General features: G+C 40.6%; 1 protein-coding gene across 13 annotated transcripts in view; it reads right to left on the reverse strand.

Annotated features, from left to right (window-relative positions):
* The window catches only part of NHSL1 (NHS like 1), a 228,783-nt gene that overhangs the window by 34,268 nt on the left and 177,216 nt on the right, over positions 1-17,299 (reverse strand). For all 13 annotated transcript variants that reach the window (XM_053289204.1, XM_053289198.1, XM_053289211.1 and 10 more), the window contains exon 3: positions 12,539-12,666. In XM_053289204.1, the coding sequence (XP_053145179.1) occupies positions 12,539-12,666 (128 nt within the window). The remainder of the gene's footprint in view (positions 1-12,538; positions 12,667-17,299) is intronic.

The raw sequence follows: 17,299 nt of genomic DNA on the forward strand, positions 1-17,299 counted from the left end.
ATAGTTTTACTTTCATATCATTAGGGATAAAAATTTATCTTCAGTTTCTGGTGATGATAATTATGAGGAATCAATAGTGAAGCCAAGCTGATGCAATAGGAAGCTGTTCCCTACTGCTACCCAGAAACCAGAGATACAAATACCCAAGACAGTAGGTGAAGAAATCACTGTACATATTTTACCAGGTGAAATGCTAAAGAGAAGAGAATGATGAGCAAGATTTCTGATTCTCTGCATATTTACTTACAGAAGGATTAAGCAATGGAATAAAAATGTATTAAAACTTGTTTAATTTACACAATGTATACAATACAGCTATGCTTGGAAGAGAATTTGGTTTGCTTTGATGCACATTCATAGCCTTGAACTTAACTCGCTTCAGCAAGTGAAATACAAGTAATTCCTTTTCTGTATATTGTTTTTCCAAGTATGCCCTTCCTATATACTTTACTCAAATGGAAAAGGATTGTGTTCTGGTGTGCTCTGTCCAGAGGTCATCTCAAAATTCAGGCTTCTCAAATGACAAATCCAATCTCTAAAATCTCCCCTTGCAAGAAAGAAACCTGAAACTTTTAATCATTGCCATTACATTTACTGAATAATACAATCATCTCAGTGAAATTTACCTTCTGAAAAATGATTAGGAGAAATGCAGCTAAGCATGCAAACCAAGCTCTGCACAGCTTTGTGATAGATAAGAATGCAAATTTCACTTCATATTTATTATTCTCATTCTTATCTTTCTAACTCTATAACTTCAGATGCAAATAAACTACATACATTAAACAAAAAGCTGTTCATCCTGATTAAACATATTCCATTACCTGGGTTCTTTTGGGATTGTTGTTTGGTGTTTTTTTTAAATAGAATTGGGTGGCTGTTAATTGAATGATACAGAACCCAACCAGAAGAGAAGGAATATCCCATGGAAAAACAGGTACAGCTTAGTTCAGACATACTGAAAAATCATGGTTTAGAATGTTATATGTACGAGCTTGCATGCTCCCTCTCCCCTTCCTCTTTCATTTGTGTGTGTAAAGAGGAGATTCAAAGTTTCCATTGGAACAAACAACAATTTCGCATTTTATTAAGATACAAGAAACTGGGGTTTGTACAAAACAGTTAGTTAACAAACTAGGATATGAAGCCAGTACTAAATGTAATTTGATATAACAGTTAAATAATTGTGATTTAGACCAGGGCTTCTCAACGTCGGGTCCCCAGATGTTATTGGACTTCAATTCCCACAATCCCCAACCAAAGGTCCCTGGGGCTGGGGATTATGGGAGTTGAAGTCCAATAACATCTGGGGACCCAACATTGAGAAGCCCTGGTTTAGACAATGCCCAGTTTTCCACATTTGGATGAAACAGGAAACTGAAGCTTGCTCCAAACTCAAACTTTAACTCTTCTCTTACTTGTGAAGGAGGGAGCAAGAAGAGGGGGCTCATGAACCCAAGGCTTGCTGCAGTCTGTGCACATAACAGGAAGTGTCATGGTTTCACATTATGCTGAACTAAGCCACATTCTTCGCTAAAACAAATCCTTCTCAAATTGTTTTCATTCTTTGGCTGTGCTCCAGAAAATTAACTATTTTGTCTCCAGACAAAAAATTATTCTGGAGAAAACTGTATGACCTAGAATTAGTAGGATTTTTTGTTTATTCCAGTACAATTGTGAAGAGTCAGTACAAGGTGACATTTACAAAATTAGTTACATAAATGCTGTAAATAAATAAACCTGTATTCCAGACATTTTATTCATAAATATAGTGGTGCATTGTATGAAAACATACTTACAACCGCTGCTTACATACAACTATAAGAAATTAGGAAGCAACATCAGTCACAAGAAAACTCATCTTCTACAGTGGGTATAGGAAAGAATCACCCCCTTTGATAGACCTTAAATTCTGGTTCCCTTACATCCTGAAATGAAAACACAAAGAAAATTCCCTTCACCAGCTGTACTTATCCAATGCAACCTATAACATCCAACTGAAAAACATCACAATTACAGTCCAGAAAAAATGTCAGAAATAAAAAACAAGAATTACTGAGATTGAAAAAGGATCACCCCCCCCCCATGTCAATATTTTGTTGAACCACCTTTTGCTTTAATAACAGCCTTGAGTCTGTTGGGATACTTCTTTATCAACCTTGGCCATCTAGACGGAGCAATATTTGCCCACTCCTCCATACAGAACTGTTTAAGTTCGGTCACATTGGATGGTAGGTGTTGGTGGACTGCTATCTTCAAATCTCTCCACAGATTTTCTATGGGATTTAGGTCTGGGCTCTGACTAGGCCACATGAGGATGTTCACTTTTTTCTCCTTCAGCCACTGTGTGGTCAATTTTGCTGTGTGCTTCGGATCGTTGTCATGTTGAAAGGTGAATCATCTGCCCATCCTCAACTGTCTGGCAGAGGGTAGCAGGTTTTCTTCCGGAATCTGACGGTATTTTGCCCCATCCATTTTTCCTTCTACCCTAACGAGAGCCCCAGTCCCTGAGGCAGAGAAACACCCCCACAACAGGATGCTGCCACCTCCATGCTTCACTGTAGGTATGGTGTGTTGTGGATGGTGAGCTGCGTTGGATTTACGCCAGGTGTACTGTTTGGTGTTGAGGCCAAATAGTTCAATCTTGGTCTCATCTGACCATAAGACCTTTTCCCATTTGGCATCAGAATCTTCAAGGTGCCTTCTGGCAAAGCTCAAACGAGCTTTAATGTGGCCTTTCTTGAGAAGTGGCTTTCTCCTTGTGACCCTCCCGAACAAGCCACATCTGTGGAGCGCTCGTGAAATTGTTGTCACATGCACAGAACAACCACTCTTTGCCATGAAGTCCTTTAACTCCTTCAGAGTGGCCATTGGTCTCTTGGTAACCTCTCTTACCAGTTTCCTCCTTGCTCTTCCATCCAGTTTGGAGGGCCGACCGGATCCAGGGAGGATAGCAGTCCACCAACACCTACCATCCAATGTGACCGAACTTGAACAGTTCTGTATGGAGGAGTGGGTAAATATTGTTCCGTCTAGATGTGCAAGGTTGATAGAGAAGTATCCCAACAGACTCAAGGCTGTTATTAAAGCAAAAGGTGGTTCAACAAAATATTGACATTGTGGGGGGGGGTGATCCTTTTTCAATCTGAGTAATTCTTGTTTTTTATTTCTGGACTGTAATTGTGATGTTTTTCAGTTGGATGTTATAGGTTGCATTGGATAAGTACAGCTGGTGAAGGGAATTTTCTTTGTGTTTTCATTTCAGGATGTAAGGGAACCAGAATTTAAGGTCTATCAAAGGGGGTGATTCTTTCCTATACCCACTGTATGCACTCAAAGATTTTCAATAGCTAAGTATAGTATTACAAATATTCCTTAAGCATTACAAGTGTTTCTTATTTCTTCCTTAAATAAGCAGGAGAGTCCAGACCAATGCTATTAATACCAGCAAGGTTTCCATTCAGAATGTGATTTTCAAATCCCATCAAGGCTAGTGTCTACTTCCCTTTGGCTTCCTTGAAGACCTCAGCCCTAAATCTCAGTTCCATGAGTCAATGCAATTAATATCCCCTCTCCACCTACACTTTGCACTGAGTCATGGAGATCATAGACAAACGGCTGTAAAAGATACTTCGTGACCAAAAGTAACAAAATCTTTCTCCAGATTCAAAGTTGTTTTGTCTTCCCTGTTTCGGGACAGATATGATATGATGATTCCCTTGGAAATGTGGCTTACAATTTGCATTAAGTTTATTTATTTGGTACATTTCTATACCATCCCTTACAAAGTCCCTGGGTGGTACACTAGTTATGGAGAAAACAAAAATAATCCACATGACAAAGATTATAACAACTTGTAAAAGTTAGTAACTATTAATAAAACCTGCTTGGAGAATAGCAACTGTTAACAAATTATGAAAAGCAAGAAAAATGAGTTAATCCACAAAATGGAGTGTTCTGGGTTGTCAAAAAAATGGAGATGACATTAAAAGGGAAAGGATAATTCTATTATCACTACAAGGTTGGGTGGGTTTTTTTGTACAAGGGAAGCAGCAGAGGTGACAAATTAAAAACAAGGACAGCATAAATTAGACTTCGGAATATTCTAACGTGACAGTAACATCAAGCTGAAGATATTACAGCTGGATGCTCCAGTTTTGGGCTAGGTACCTTGATCTTCCATGGAATCAAACAACAGCAGGCGCTAAGGCAAGATTGAGGGAGGCAGTCTAACAGACTAGACTGTTGAGTGAGAGAGAAAAAGAAAGAAGAATGAGTGACAAAGAGAATGAGGGGGGAAACACATAAAAAGGACACAACAGACACAGTGTACAGTTTCTTACATAGCATACCTATTTCAGAAAGCAGAGAAATGTCACTACTGAACGTGGCACATTTTCCATGTAGAGCAAAATGTATTCCAGTGATGAGAGAGCAGAATACTACTGTATTAAGTCATGTTTCCATTTAAAGTGCAAATCATTTCTAGAGAACACCAGCCAGTTCAGTGGATTCACAATGGGGAGAAATGCAGAACAAGTGACTATGTACAAAGGACTTTACAAGTTCACACACTGAAAAAAATAGACTGCACATAATCATCCCAATCTATGACAAATCATGTCTGTCTCAGTCAAAGTGAGAACTTCCCAGGGAAACACTGTTATTAGGGTAGGCAATTTGGCACTTCAGCTGTTGATGACCTACAACTCCCATCACATCCCCAGCCACAAAGTGTAATTCTTAATATGAGTATTTTTATTTATTTAACATTTGTATACCACCCATTACTGAAGTCTCTAGGTGGTTTACAGCAATAAAAACAAACCAAGAAATTTTAACAATTAAAGCATATAAAAAGATCAAATTAAAATACCCATGAAAACTACCAGGTAAAAAGCTTGGCTGAAGAGATGCGTCTTCAGTTGTTGTCTAAAAGCCAACAGGGATAGAGCAGTACTCTCCAGGGACGGAGTACTCTCTTTTCAGCATCTATTTGAATGAATTAAGTCTAAAGGAGTGTCGTCGAAGCCCTGGACCCAGACACTTCTGCATCAGAAAAGGGGTCCTGGGATAACTGAGGGCCCTGAAAATCAGGTTAGATTCTCTTCCTAGACTATTTCAGGAACATTGTTCCCTCTAACAAGGACTCCCAGATGATGTTGACTACAGCTGCCAGCATCCCCAGCTTCAGTGGCCTTTGGCTGGAGATTCTGGGAGCTGTAGCCAACAACATATGGGAATCCCTGTTAGAGGGAACACTGTTCAGGAAGCAGTCATGGTGGCAGACACTTCCTCGGGGTGATTTCTAGACTAGCTGCTGGAACAGCAGCAAAATGCCTCCGTTTGGGCAAATTGCATTCGGAATATAAACAACAGGGGGAGCAGCCTCGCAGCAACTAACAACCACCCAAAACAGCAACTTTTTCACGCCAGATGTACGACATCCTTGCTCTATATCACAGCTATTAAATTCGCCACAAGGCATTGGAAATGTGAACGGCACCCTGCTGTCTGCGTAGGTACTGCGGTGTCATGACACAGGAAGTGTGGAAGCACACTTCCGAGATACGTCCCGACTCCTGACCTCATTGTAGGGTCTAGTCTGGAAAGCACCTGGGTTAAGTGAAGGAAGAATCCAGACAGTAACTCCTGCTCCCAAGAATGTTTCCTTGCAACCTTCTTAAATATGGATTAATACTACCCAGAAACTCCTCTCTTCTCTACTATGTCAGTCCCACAGAGGCATCAGAAGACATATCAACCTTACCTGAATGCATGCCTCAGGGGCAGAGGATTTCCCCTTTAACTGATATTCTTCAGTCAGTGTAAACAATATTGAGCTTCGTGGGCTGACTCACTGTAATATTCTGATTCACTATAAGACAGTTTTATATGTTCAGACCAGAGCTGGAGCCACAAACCAGATTACCTACTGATTAATCTAGGCCCAGGCTCGGTCTTGCCTCCATCTTCCATAGTGTGCTGCCCCAGATCCCAATATTGGACTACCACTGCTGCCAGCTATGCACAGAATTCAGGCACTCCGCAGTCTTACTCAATACAAGGCTGGGGAGAAGCAAGCATAGTCCATCTCTCCGTGCCCATCTACTGCCTCGCTGCTGTTCTCTTCGTAAGTTTCTTATTTACTAAACTGCCCTAAGCCATTTTTGGAAGGGCAGTATATAAATAAAATCAATCAGTCAAATCAAATCAATCAATCAATTTAACTATTCCCTTATTTTCAAAATTAAATTGTGTATGTAATCTTGCTCGCTCTGAGATGCTTAACAGATTTTTGCAATGAGAAATACAAAAGACAAAACTTTCATGAAGTCCTGGGCCTCTGAGCTACTTGTTTCCATTGTAATACTGAAGTAGATAGAGCAGATGTCATTAGACTAGAGCAGTAACTGTGCACCATGACTAGGGCAGACGCAGTCCTTGAAAAACTAACTGCTTCCACCACTTTATAGACATCAGAACAGGGAGGGCCCTTGAAAAGTTGATTCTCCCTCTTTCTGCTTATATACAAGCAGTAACATCATCCCAAGGACATAATAAGATTCCTTGATGCAGTCTACATTGCAGATGATAGGCCAGAGGAAATCCTAGAAGCATCACCATTGTCCAATAAGCATTATGTAATCCCTGAAGCCTCATAGGCACAAAACACGATTCATATGCCAAATCACAGCATATGCCTTTAACATGGAAATATTACACATCCCCTTTAACACAGACATACCTGCTCTTCTGCCACTCACCGCCATGGAAGGATTACACATCCCCTTTAACATGGACATATCTACACTTCTGCTACTTGCCACCACTTACTTAATAGCAGCGCCACCTCAGCTCTTATCGCGCACCAGCAGTGCTCTCCCCCAGCTGCCCCTGTACAACGCTGGCACACACATGGCCTCTGCGCATGCACAGTGACTAGGGGTGTGCACAAAACTGGCAGGCCAGGTTCGGTTTAAGTCTGAACTTGACCCAAACTGGACTGGACCAGTTCCCCCCCTTCAGCAAATTGCACCCCCGGTTTGGTTGTGGAGGGGTTAGTAAGTTAAAAAAAAAAACAGTACTAACCCCATCGAGGAGCTTGTCTGAGGCTGTGGGCAGTGTCCGCTGAGGTTTCTCTCTCCCCGTAGCCTTCCTCATGCCAAAAATCACCCAGTCTGGGCATTCTTCAGCCCTTTCTGGCCCTTTCCCTCTTACAGCAGCCATTTTGGAGGCCTCCACGCATGCGCAATGGGCCCCTAAAATGGCCACCATGATGGGAGAAAGGCCCGGAAATGGCTGAAGAACACCTGAACCGGGCAATTTTTGGCATGAGGAAGTCTGGGTAGGGACCGTCCATGGAGAAGCCTTGGAGAAGCCTCCCAGAGGGTGTAAGTACTATTTAAAAAAACAAAACAAAAAACAGCTGGGGGGGGGGTTGGTCTGGGGTCAGACCGAACAGGGGGTGGTTTGGTTTGACTCCGAACTGTCGAACCAAACTAGTTCAATATAGAGCCGGCTCGACATCTAACCTGCTTGCACATCTCTAAAATTGACCATTTGCGTGGTCAGCAACCATGCTGACCACACAAATGAATGTCATGCATTCGCGGAGGCCATGTGTGTACCAGCGCGGTGCAGGGGCAACTGGGAGAGAGTGCTGGCAGCGCATGATGATATCTGGGGAGGCAGAGAAAATGATGGCAAGTGGCGGAGGAGCAGGTATGGATATGCTCTCCCTCCATGTTAAAGTAATGTGCTGTGATTTGGCACCTGAATCGTGTTTCGTGCACATCCCTAAAGCCTAACTGACTGAACAAAGTGGGGTGAGAGAAGGGGACCCTGGAAAGCAATGTTAAATGAGCTGTGTTGCAGCTACATGAAGAATGCAGCTTTTTCTGGATTAAAACTAAAGGCACATTTCACTTATACATATATCAAAGATAGAGATAGAGAGATATGTGCCTCCAGTTTTAATTTGTTCCTGCTAACTGAACAGAGAGGCACCTTTTTAAAAGTGGGGATTCTCTTTATTTAGCAGGGGGAGAGCAACTGGCCCTATCCATCCCTAGCACAGCATCCCTCCAGTGGCAGTTTCTGGTTATCTTATGTTTCTTTTTTAGATTATGAGCCCTTTGGGAACAGGGAGCAAGTTTGTTTGTTTGTTTATATCTATGTAAACCACTTTGAGAACTTTTGTTGAAAAGCAATACAGAAGACCCTCGCCATTAATGGATTCGACATCCATGGTTTTTCATATCCGCAGTCCGGTAATTGACACCAGATCTCAGCATATGTGGGGAGGGGGGTGATTAATAAATGGTTAAATTCAGATATCCACATTTTGGGGGTGGCCAGAAATGACCTCCGAGGTTATTTCCAGCCACCATTTTGGGAGCAGAAGCCATATTGTGGCCCATTTTAAATTTTCACAAAATCTGTGATTTTTCACAGACAACTAATGAATTTTGGGACTTGGGTGAGGGGCATTCCTGTAAGGTTTGAGACCTGTGGAGTATGGCACTTTATTTCAGGATTTCCTTCCATTTTTGCCCTTTCCCCCTGTCTCCAAGACCCTAACCTCCCCTTGCCCCATTCCCATTGCTGCAATGCCCTGCTATCCATGGTTCTTATATCCACAGTTCCCTCATGGAACGGAACCTCCCATGGATAACAGGCTTAACCTGTATATTTATTTATTGTTCAATTTATATACCGCTTTTCCTTAAAATAATCTCAAAGTGGTTTACAATATAATTAGAACAGCGCATAATTAAAATATAATGGTACAGATGATCTCAAAAATTAAAATACATAATATAAAAGTACCTATACTATACTATACTATACTATACTATACTATACTATACTATACTATACTATAAATATTTTAAAAATCTCTATATAAAAATTTAATAGTAATATACATATTACTTTTATTGTATCTGTGTCTGTCTTATTGTGAGCCACCCCGAGCAGTAGTGCACTGGAGGGGCGGGGTATAAATATTTAAAATAAATAATAAATTAATAATAATAACAAGGCAACAGCAGTAAAAAAACAATACTCTCATTCAAAAGACTGGTGAAGAGCCACATCTTTATTTTTTTCCTAAAGACTGTCAAGGAGACTGAGGAGCAGATATAAATATCCGCTGTATTTGTAATCCAGAAAAAACCCCTTAGGAATAAAGTTTGGAAATACTGTGCTAAGATAACCAGAAATTCTGATATTTCCAGTCTAATGCACTCAAATGAGCATTAATAGAAGTATAATTTTACCATTAAATGGAAGAATTGCTCTTTGGTGTATTTATGGAATAAATTAGTTGATTTTAATCAAAGTAAATTTAAAGGACCTTAATTTTCAACAGGCTACAAATCGGACTAATGATAGTTATAGCCTACAAACTCAAACACAAATCAGCAGTCTGAATGAAAAACAACAACTGTGTTTTGAGTAACGTACGATCCAATTAAACTTAATCCAGCAAAAGGATTAATGGTTCTGAGTTAATCGGTATTACTCAAAACAGTGTCAACTGCACATTCAATAACCTCTTCTTTTTCAATAAACTACTGTTTGAACAACAGCAACTGGATTTTTAAAGTACTCCAGAATACAATATTTGACAGAAACAAAAGCAGTAGTTCTTGTGCTTAGCACTTAGGCAGTATTTGGCTCTACATTCTTCCTTATAGCAGTCCCAGGATTTTGGAACGTGATCCCTGTCAGGATGAGGACTTCCCCATTCCTAGCTGCCTTCAAGAAAGCTCTTAAGATACACCTGTCTTTTTTAGTCTTCTAGTTAAAACAAAAATTATATTACTGTATTTAATTGTTTTTAATTTCTGATTGTTTTTTAAATTTCAGAATTGTATACAAACCACCTGGAGATTATCTATATCAAGTGGTTTATAAATATAATATAAAATACAAAGCACACATTAGTTCATAGCAGATTCACAATCTTAAAATAAAAAATAACAAGTCATATATTGCTCCTAAGTGGTGTCCTCAATTTTAATCAAACTGAATATCTGTGCAAGTAAAAACATATATAATCAGCATTTTGCCATATATAATATAACATATATAAAACATATATAATCAGCATTTCATTTCATAAGATCAACATTGTGCAACAGAGGGGGGAAATTGCACAACTTATTTATTTGCTCTCTGATAAGAAGCCCAGCCCCCAAAGCAGCAAAGACAAAATGTCACTCAGTTCTAAAGCCATTTACTTGAAAAGAAATCATCCACAGCCTTGAGAAATAGCGTGACAGAGTCTGTTGGTGGCAGGGATAGTAAATGCCTCCCTGAAGTAGGGAGTGGTACCCCCTCCCAGCTAAAAACCTTCTCTGAACCCAGCTGTCTTAAATAACTTCTGGCCAGTTTCCAACCTTCCATTCTTGGGCAGGGTGTTGGAGTGTGTGGTGGCATCTCAGCTCCAGATGGCCCTAGATGAAACTGATTACTTGGATCCTTTCCAGTTTGGTTTCCAGCCCAGATAAGGTACGGAAACTGCCTTGGTCACCCTAATGGATGGATGGCCTACACTGGAAGACAGACAGAAGGAATGTGACACTGTTGATTCTCCTGGACCACTCAGTGGCTTTCAGTACCATCAAGCATGGTATCCTTCCGGGTTGCCTTTCTGGGGGCATGATTTTACAGTGGTTCCAACCTTATCTGGAGGGCTGTACTCAGAAGGTGGTGCTGGGGGAGGCCTGCTCAATTTCTTGGCCTTTAGAGTACCGCAAGGATCCATTCTATTCCTTACGGAGTCCTGAACTGTGCCAGGGGCAGAGCGAACTGTGTCCCAACGTGTTCCAAGAACATATGCCTGGCAAGGGGGGGGGCAGCAAGGGCTCCTCCCCCATCTCTGCATCCTCCCCTCACCCGCACTGTGGCTTCTTGCCACAGCTCCTTGCCTACTGCAATGCACTCCCGGGAAATGGTTCGGAAGCTTCAGCTGGTCCAGAATGCTGCTGCAAGGATGCGGGTGGGCACGGGTCACTTCAAAAGTATTACATGCATTCTGCAGCAGCTTCATTGGTTACCAGTTTACTTCTGGGCTAGATTCAAAGTGCTGGTCTTGACCTGCACTTTCAATGTACAGAGCATGGAGTCAGGGTATCTGTCGGACCGCATTCACTCACATGAACCTGCCAGAGCCCTTTCCATCATCTCAGGCCCTGCTCAGGCCCCACCACTAACAGAGATTCGGTTGGCAGGGCCTAGAGACAGGGCCCTCTGAGTTCCGGCCCCTCGATTGGAACGCCTTCCTGGAAGAGCTTCACTGTGCTCCCTCCCTTAAGGTCTTTAAAAAACAGCTCAAGACCCATGCTTTCAGAGAGGCATTTAAAATTTATCTGTAGTTTATCTGGTGTGTTTTAAACTTTTTAACTTGTATTTTAAAAATCTGGTTCTAATGGCTTCCTGTTTTTAGTAGTTCTACCAATTTTTTATTGTTTTATACTGCTTTTTGTGTGAGCCGCTCCCAAGCAGTATTGTCCTGGAAGGAAGGGCAAAAATATTTTTAATAAATAAATACTGGTTTTTATTTTATTTTAAATACATACATACACACTTACCAGCTTCAGGGCTGACAGGGAAGGTGGAAGTTTTGATTCAGCCTCACAAGGATCCCAGAATAAGATCATGCCCATTGTTTTTAAAAGTACTCAGCCTTCAACTTAAGGATAAAATGAGTTTAAAAGGTGGACATTACAGGAATTTAGCAGTTATATGGTGCTCCTCCTGAGTGTTCACAGTGTTTAATATACATGAGTTCAGTAATTTTTGCCACACCTTGTAAAGTAGACCAATATTCTTATCCGTATGTACTCCAGACATACCGTACGTATGAGTGGTGAGGCTGAAAGGCTGTGACTCACACAGGGCAGCTAGGGAGTTAATGGCTGAAGTGTGAGCTGAACCATGGACTTATAAGCTTAGAATGTGAGATGTGCTGGATATGGACTGAATAAATACAGAAAGCAAAGCACTAAGAACACAAAATGGAATCTAAAATCAGCATAAGGAACCAGAATTACTAAGAGTAGATTTCATATAGATCATAACAAAGCAAATCAACCATCAACCAGCAAGGAACCACAATAGAAAATATAATTGCACTGACTCTATCGTGCACTTGTCTGTGCTTGTCATTTATTTATATCTTCTATGGAACAATGCCTGTCTGAAATAAATAGGGCAAATTCTGAATACTTATTGTATTTTCTACAGTGCTAGCGTGTTTACAAAAGGGTAATGGTTATATGTTCTACTTGTTCATAAATCAGTGGTGGTTGTTTTCTCCCTGGAACATTGCCAAGAACATTGTGATTGTCTTTTATTAAGTTACTCTGTAATGCAAGACCTTCTGGTGTTTTCAAAACAGCATGTTTTAAAGAGTCAAATAATAATTTCTGAATAAAGTACATTTTGCACATCTCTATTTGTATGCCAATTCACTTTTGGATTGTGTAATACACATCATCATCTTGTAGGGAGTCTGCTACCTTACCTTTTGTTCAATTTCTTCATAGTCATCTTGGTAACTTCCGCAGATTGCACTGGAAGAGGAGGAGAAGGTTGGACCCTGAGAATAGTATTGAGAACTTCGATAGCCATCTCTCCGCAGCTTATCACATTCTGTAGATGGTGGGGGAAAGAAGAAGAAAAAATCACTACATTTCTTGTTACCATAACGAGACCTTAAAGTGAGAATTACTAAAGTGCCACATCTATTTATTCAGCTATCGAGAACTGCATCCACCCTCCTTGAGAAGCATCCATACGAGAAGTGGCAATATCTCCAGAGAATTGGCAGAACACATCAGGGATCCAAGACTCAAAAACACATTATCAACCATGGCTAAAAGTAAGCTGCTTCTATTCTTTAAAAAATAAAAACAAAAACAGTACCTCAGTGGTCTGCATCAAGAAAACTGGATAAATTACATAAAACAAGCATATTTGAATATTTGCTATTTTCAGAATCCTGGCTTTGCTAGTCATGAAGAAGGAAAAAGACCTAAGCATACAGCTACCCCACCACCAGAATGCCCACCCCCACACATCTGGCATCATGGTCAGTTCTATTTTCAGCTTCTACAATTCTACCAGGCAGACTCAATTTCATCTTTGCAGTCATGTGGAGTAGAAATTTGTTTTAAACAACAAGTGCTGACATCCGAATACTGAATAATACAGAATACATTGTTCATCTCACAATCCTCTATCTCAAGTTAAAGGCATTTTCTATTCTCTTGCTTCCTAAAGTAGGAACACAGGAAGCTGCCATATACTGAGTCAGACCATAGGTCCATCTAGCTCAGTACTGTCTACAGGTGAAACTCGGAAAATTAGAATATCGTGCAAAAGTCCATTAATTTCAGTAATGCAAATTAAAAGGTGAAACTGATATATGAGACAGACGCATTACATGCAAAGCGAGATAAGTCAAGCCTTAATTTGTTATAATTGTGATGATCATGGCGTACAGCTCATGAAAACCCCAAATCCACAATCTCAGAAAATTAGAATATTACATGGAACCAAGACAAGGATTGAAGAATAGAACAATATCGGACCTCTGAAAAGTATACAGTGTACTGTGCTTGATTGGCCAGCAAACTCGCCTGACCTGACCCCATAGAGAATCTATGGGGCATTGCCAAGAGAAGGATGAGAGACATGAGACCAAACAATGCAGAATTGCTGAAGGCCGCTAATGAAGCATCCTGGTCTTCCATAATACCTCATCAGTGCCACAGGCTGATAGCATCCATGCCACGCTGCATTGAGGCAGTAATTGCTGCAAAAGGGGCCCAAACCAAGTACTGAATACATATGCATGCTTATACTTTTCAGAGGTCCGATATTGTTCTATTCTTCAATCCTTGTCTTCTTGGTTCCATGTAATATTCTAATTTTCTGAGATTGGGGTTTTCATGAGCTGTATGCCATGATCATCACAATTATAACAAATTAAGGCTTGACTTATCTCGCTTTGCATGTAATACGTCTGTCTCATATATCAGTTTCACCTTTTAATTTGCATTACTGAAATTAATGGACTTTTGCACGATATTCTAATTTTCCAAGTTTCACCTGTACACAGACTGGCAGTGGCTTCTCCAAGGTAGCAGGCAGGAATCTCTCTCAGCCCTATCTTGGAGATGCCAGGGAGGGAACCTGGAACCTTCTGCTCTTCCCAGAGCATCTCCATCCCCTAAGGGGAATATCTTACAGTGCTCATACATCTAGTCTCCCATTCATATGCAACCAGAGAGCAGACCCTGCTTAGCTAAGGGTACATGTAATGCTCACTACCACAAGACCAGATCTCCTCCCTGACACAATTAACACACAAAAGTACAGGTCTGCTGTTTTAATCTCCCATTTCTTGATAGAACTGGTGGCCTCTACTTTGATGGAGGCTTGGCCCATCTTGAAACGCAGGTGACAAGTTTCAATTAAAAAATGGCCTCACAGCATGCTATCTGACCATCTCCTCCTCCTAATTTTTAATAATTTAGGTTTTATTCTACTTACATATAACATATTACTAAATCAAACTATGTTTTGCTTTATATAATATAGAAAGTAAATAATTAATTATTACATAATGATTTATACAGAAAATGTGATGTGTAAAAAGGCATACATACAGTTTAATTTATTTCAAGAGACAAAAGTTGTCAAAATTGATGGACACAGATCTTCTTTAAAGTGTAGTCTGGTCTGACAGATGGCTGTCTACTGCACCATTTAGTTGGAGAATTGATAGTAACACCAGGGAGGGATGGGGTCTTATTCACTAGTCTGGTAGACCTCCATAATATGCTTTAAACCTGAGTAGGGATGTTGCTGACTACTCAAGTGCCATCTGCTAAGCAGCTTTGGCACAGACTACTTAGCTAGGCTCCCTGCATGGGGGTGAAGAAAGCTAGCTTAACATTTTTACCCAATGATAACGGAGAACAAAAACATCAAAACAAAAATTCTAATTTGTCTTTCTTCAGACCAAGTGGAAAGAGCTGCAATGAAGAGAGTAAAGCTGAAATATTCTTTCTAGGCAACTCCCAATTTACCTCCCCTGCATTCAAATTGGCTAAAATCCCATCATTTCTTTAGTTGCTTCCCAATGTCTGTCCTGTTCCTTAATTGATATTCAGTGAAATACAGCTAAAGAGTAGCAGACGCTGTAGCATAAGGGAAAATGAAATTGTCAAGATGTGGGTGAACACTCTAATCTGCCTAGCCCAACTGCTACTTTTACCTTTCCAGAAAATCTGTTGTGAACAGAGGGGGAGGAATTAAATTTCTGAGGAATTAAGTTGTTCCTGCAGTCACAATATGGATTAATATTATACGACAGTTTCATGAAAATGCATTGTAGAATTCAATGCTACAATGAAACTCATCCATACACACAGTCTGAGTCCAGTTTAATAGCTTTCCTTTACATTTCCACAAGTGATGCATTTCCCCTTAATGCAATTTTTAAAAAACAAACTTGTGAATATCTATTTATTATCCACATTTCTATCCCAAGCTTCCTCCAAGGAGCACAGGGCAGCGTAAAGGGAACACTTGCTTTTGACTTGTGAGGTAGGCTAGGCTGAGAGCTAGTGATTGATTGCCCAAGATTACCCAGTCAGCTTCATGGCTGTACATACTACTGTAGCGGAAAAGTTGTTTTGCTTTTGAATGGTAGTTCCCAGAACTGTGGCTAGTTAAGTTATTTTTCATGCAGTCCATCCAATTAAGTATGTTCATTACCATTTTGGACACAGAAAAACACAGTTGCTGATATCTAGACCAGCAATGTGGGGACACAGCTCCTGTGCACAGAGGCTGCTCTGAACTTAACCAGACTCTTCCCAAGCAGCAGAGCACAAGGTGTGTGTGTGTGTGTGTGTGATTTTCATTGCTCTTCACTCCTCTAAAAATGTTCTTTGCCTTCCAGAAATATGTCCTTCAGGACTGTGTGGCCTTTAACAACATATTTTTTTAAAGGCAAAGAGCATTTATGGAGGCAAGAGAGTAGTGAAAAATCACACCCCCTCCCCTCTCCCCTGTGCACTCGGCTGCCTGGGTGACTCTGGTTATGTTCAGAGCACTTTCTCTTCTTGGGAACGCAGCTCCACTGCACCCCCAGATTGCCGCCCTGGATGTCAACTACCATTTGAAACATTTCCAATTCAAGAATAGGATGACTAACTGCCCGGAGTCATCTTTGGAACATAGGAAGCTGCCATATACTGAGTCAGACCTATCTAGCTCAGTATTGTCTTCACAGACTGGCAGCAGCTTCTCCAAGGTTGCAGGCAGGAATCTCTCTCAGCCCTATCTTGGAGAAGCCAGGGAGGGAACTTGAAACCTTCTGCTCTTCCTAGGACGGCTCTATCCCATGAGGAGACTATCTTACAGTGGTCACACTTCTAGACTCCCATTCATATGCAACCAAGGCAGACCCTGCTTAGCTAAGGGCACAAGTCATGCTTGCTACCACAAGACCAGCTCTCCTGGAAGGGTGGTATATCAAATAAATAAATATACAAATAAATAATATTATTTCTCTGGAAACACTGTGTGAATGCAAGTAGTGTGTGACATCATTCCAGAGATACTCGCAATTTTAGAGTTTCTTCCACCTAATGGTGCAGTGGGGAAATGACTTGATTAGCAAACCAGAGATTGCCAGGTCAAATCCCCACTGGTGTGTTTCCCAGACTATGGGAAACACCTATATTGGGCAGCAGCGATACAGGAAGAAGCTGAAAGGCATCTTCTCATACTGTGCAGGAGGAGGCAATGGTAAACCCCTCCTGTATTCTACCAAAGACAACCACAGGGCTCCCGTTCTGTCAACTGTGCTCTGTCTGTCCAGCTCTGTCTAATTTGTGTTTGCTGCACATAACTTGTGGAACAGACCTTAGATTAAGGCAGGGCTACTCAACTTTGGCCCTCCAGCTGCTCTTGGACTACAGTTAGACATTAAAAAAAAATTAAAAATCCAAATGCTACTGTTTTACTATAATAGCAATAAAACTCAATGGCTAAGAATTATCCAAACTATGTTAAATATAATGAATTCAAATCAATACATCTACACACTACAATAAAGTTGATGAAAAATGGTCAATAAAATTTCATTAAAATAGTCTTATGATCATTAAAAGTTTATTAAAACCCTATCGAAAATGTTGAATTCAATCATGCCTAAAATACCATGCCATCAATGAATGGGAAGAGTGTTGACATATGTTCCCAAGTA

This window comes from Hemicordylus capensis, chromosome 1, assembly GCF_027244095.1.
Source record: "Hemicordylus capensis ecotype Gifberg chromosome 1, rHemCap1.1.pri, whole genome shotgun sequence".
NCBI classification, from domain to species: domain Eukaryota; kingdom Metazoa; phylum Chordata; class Lepidosauria; order Squamata; family Cordylidae; genus Hemicordylus; species Hemicordylus capensis.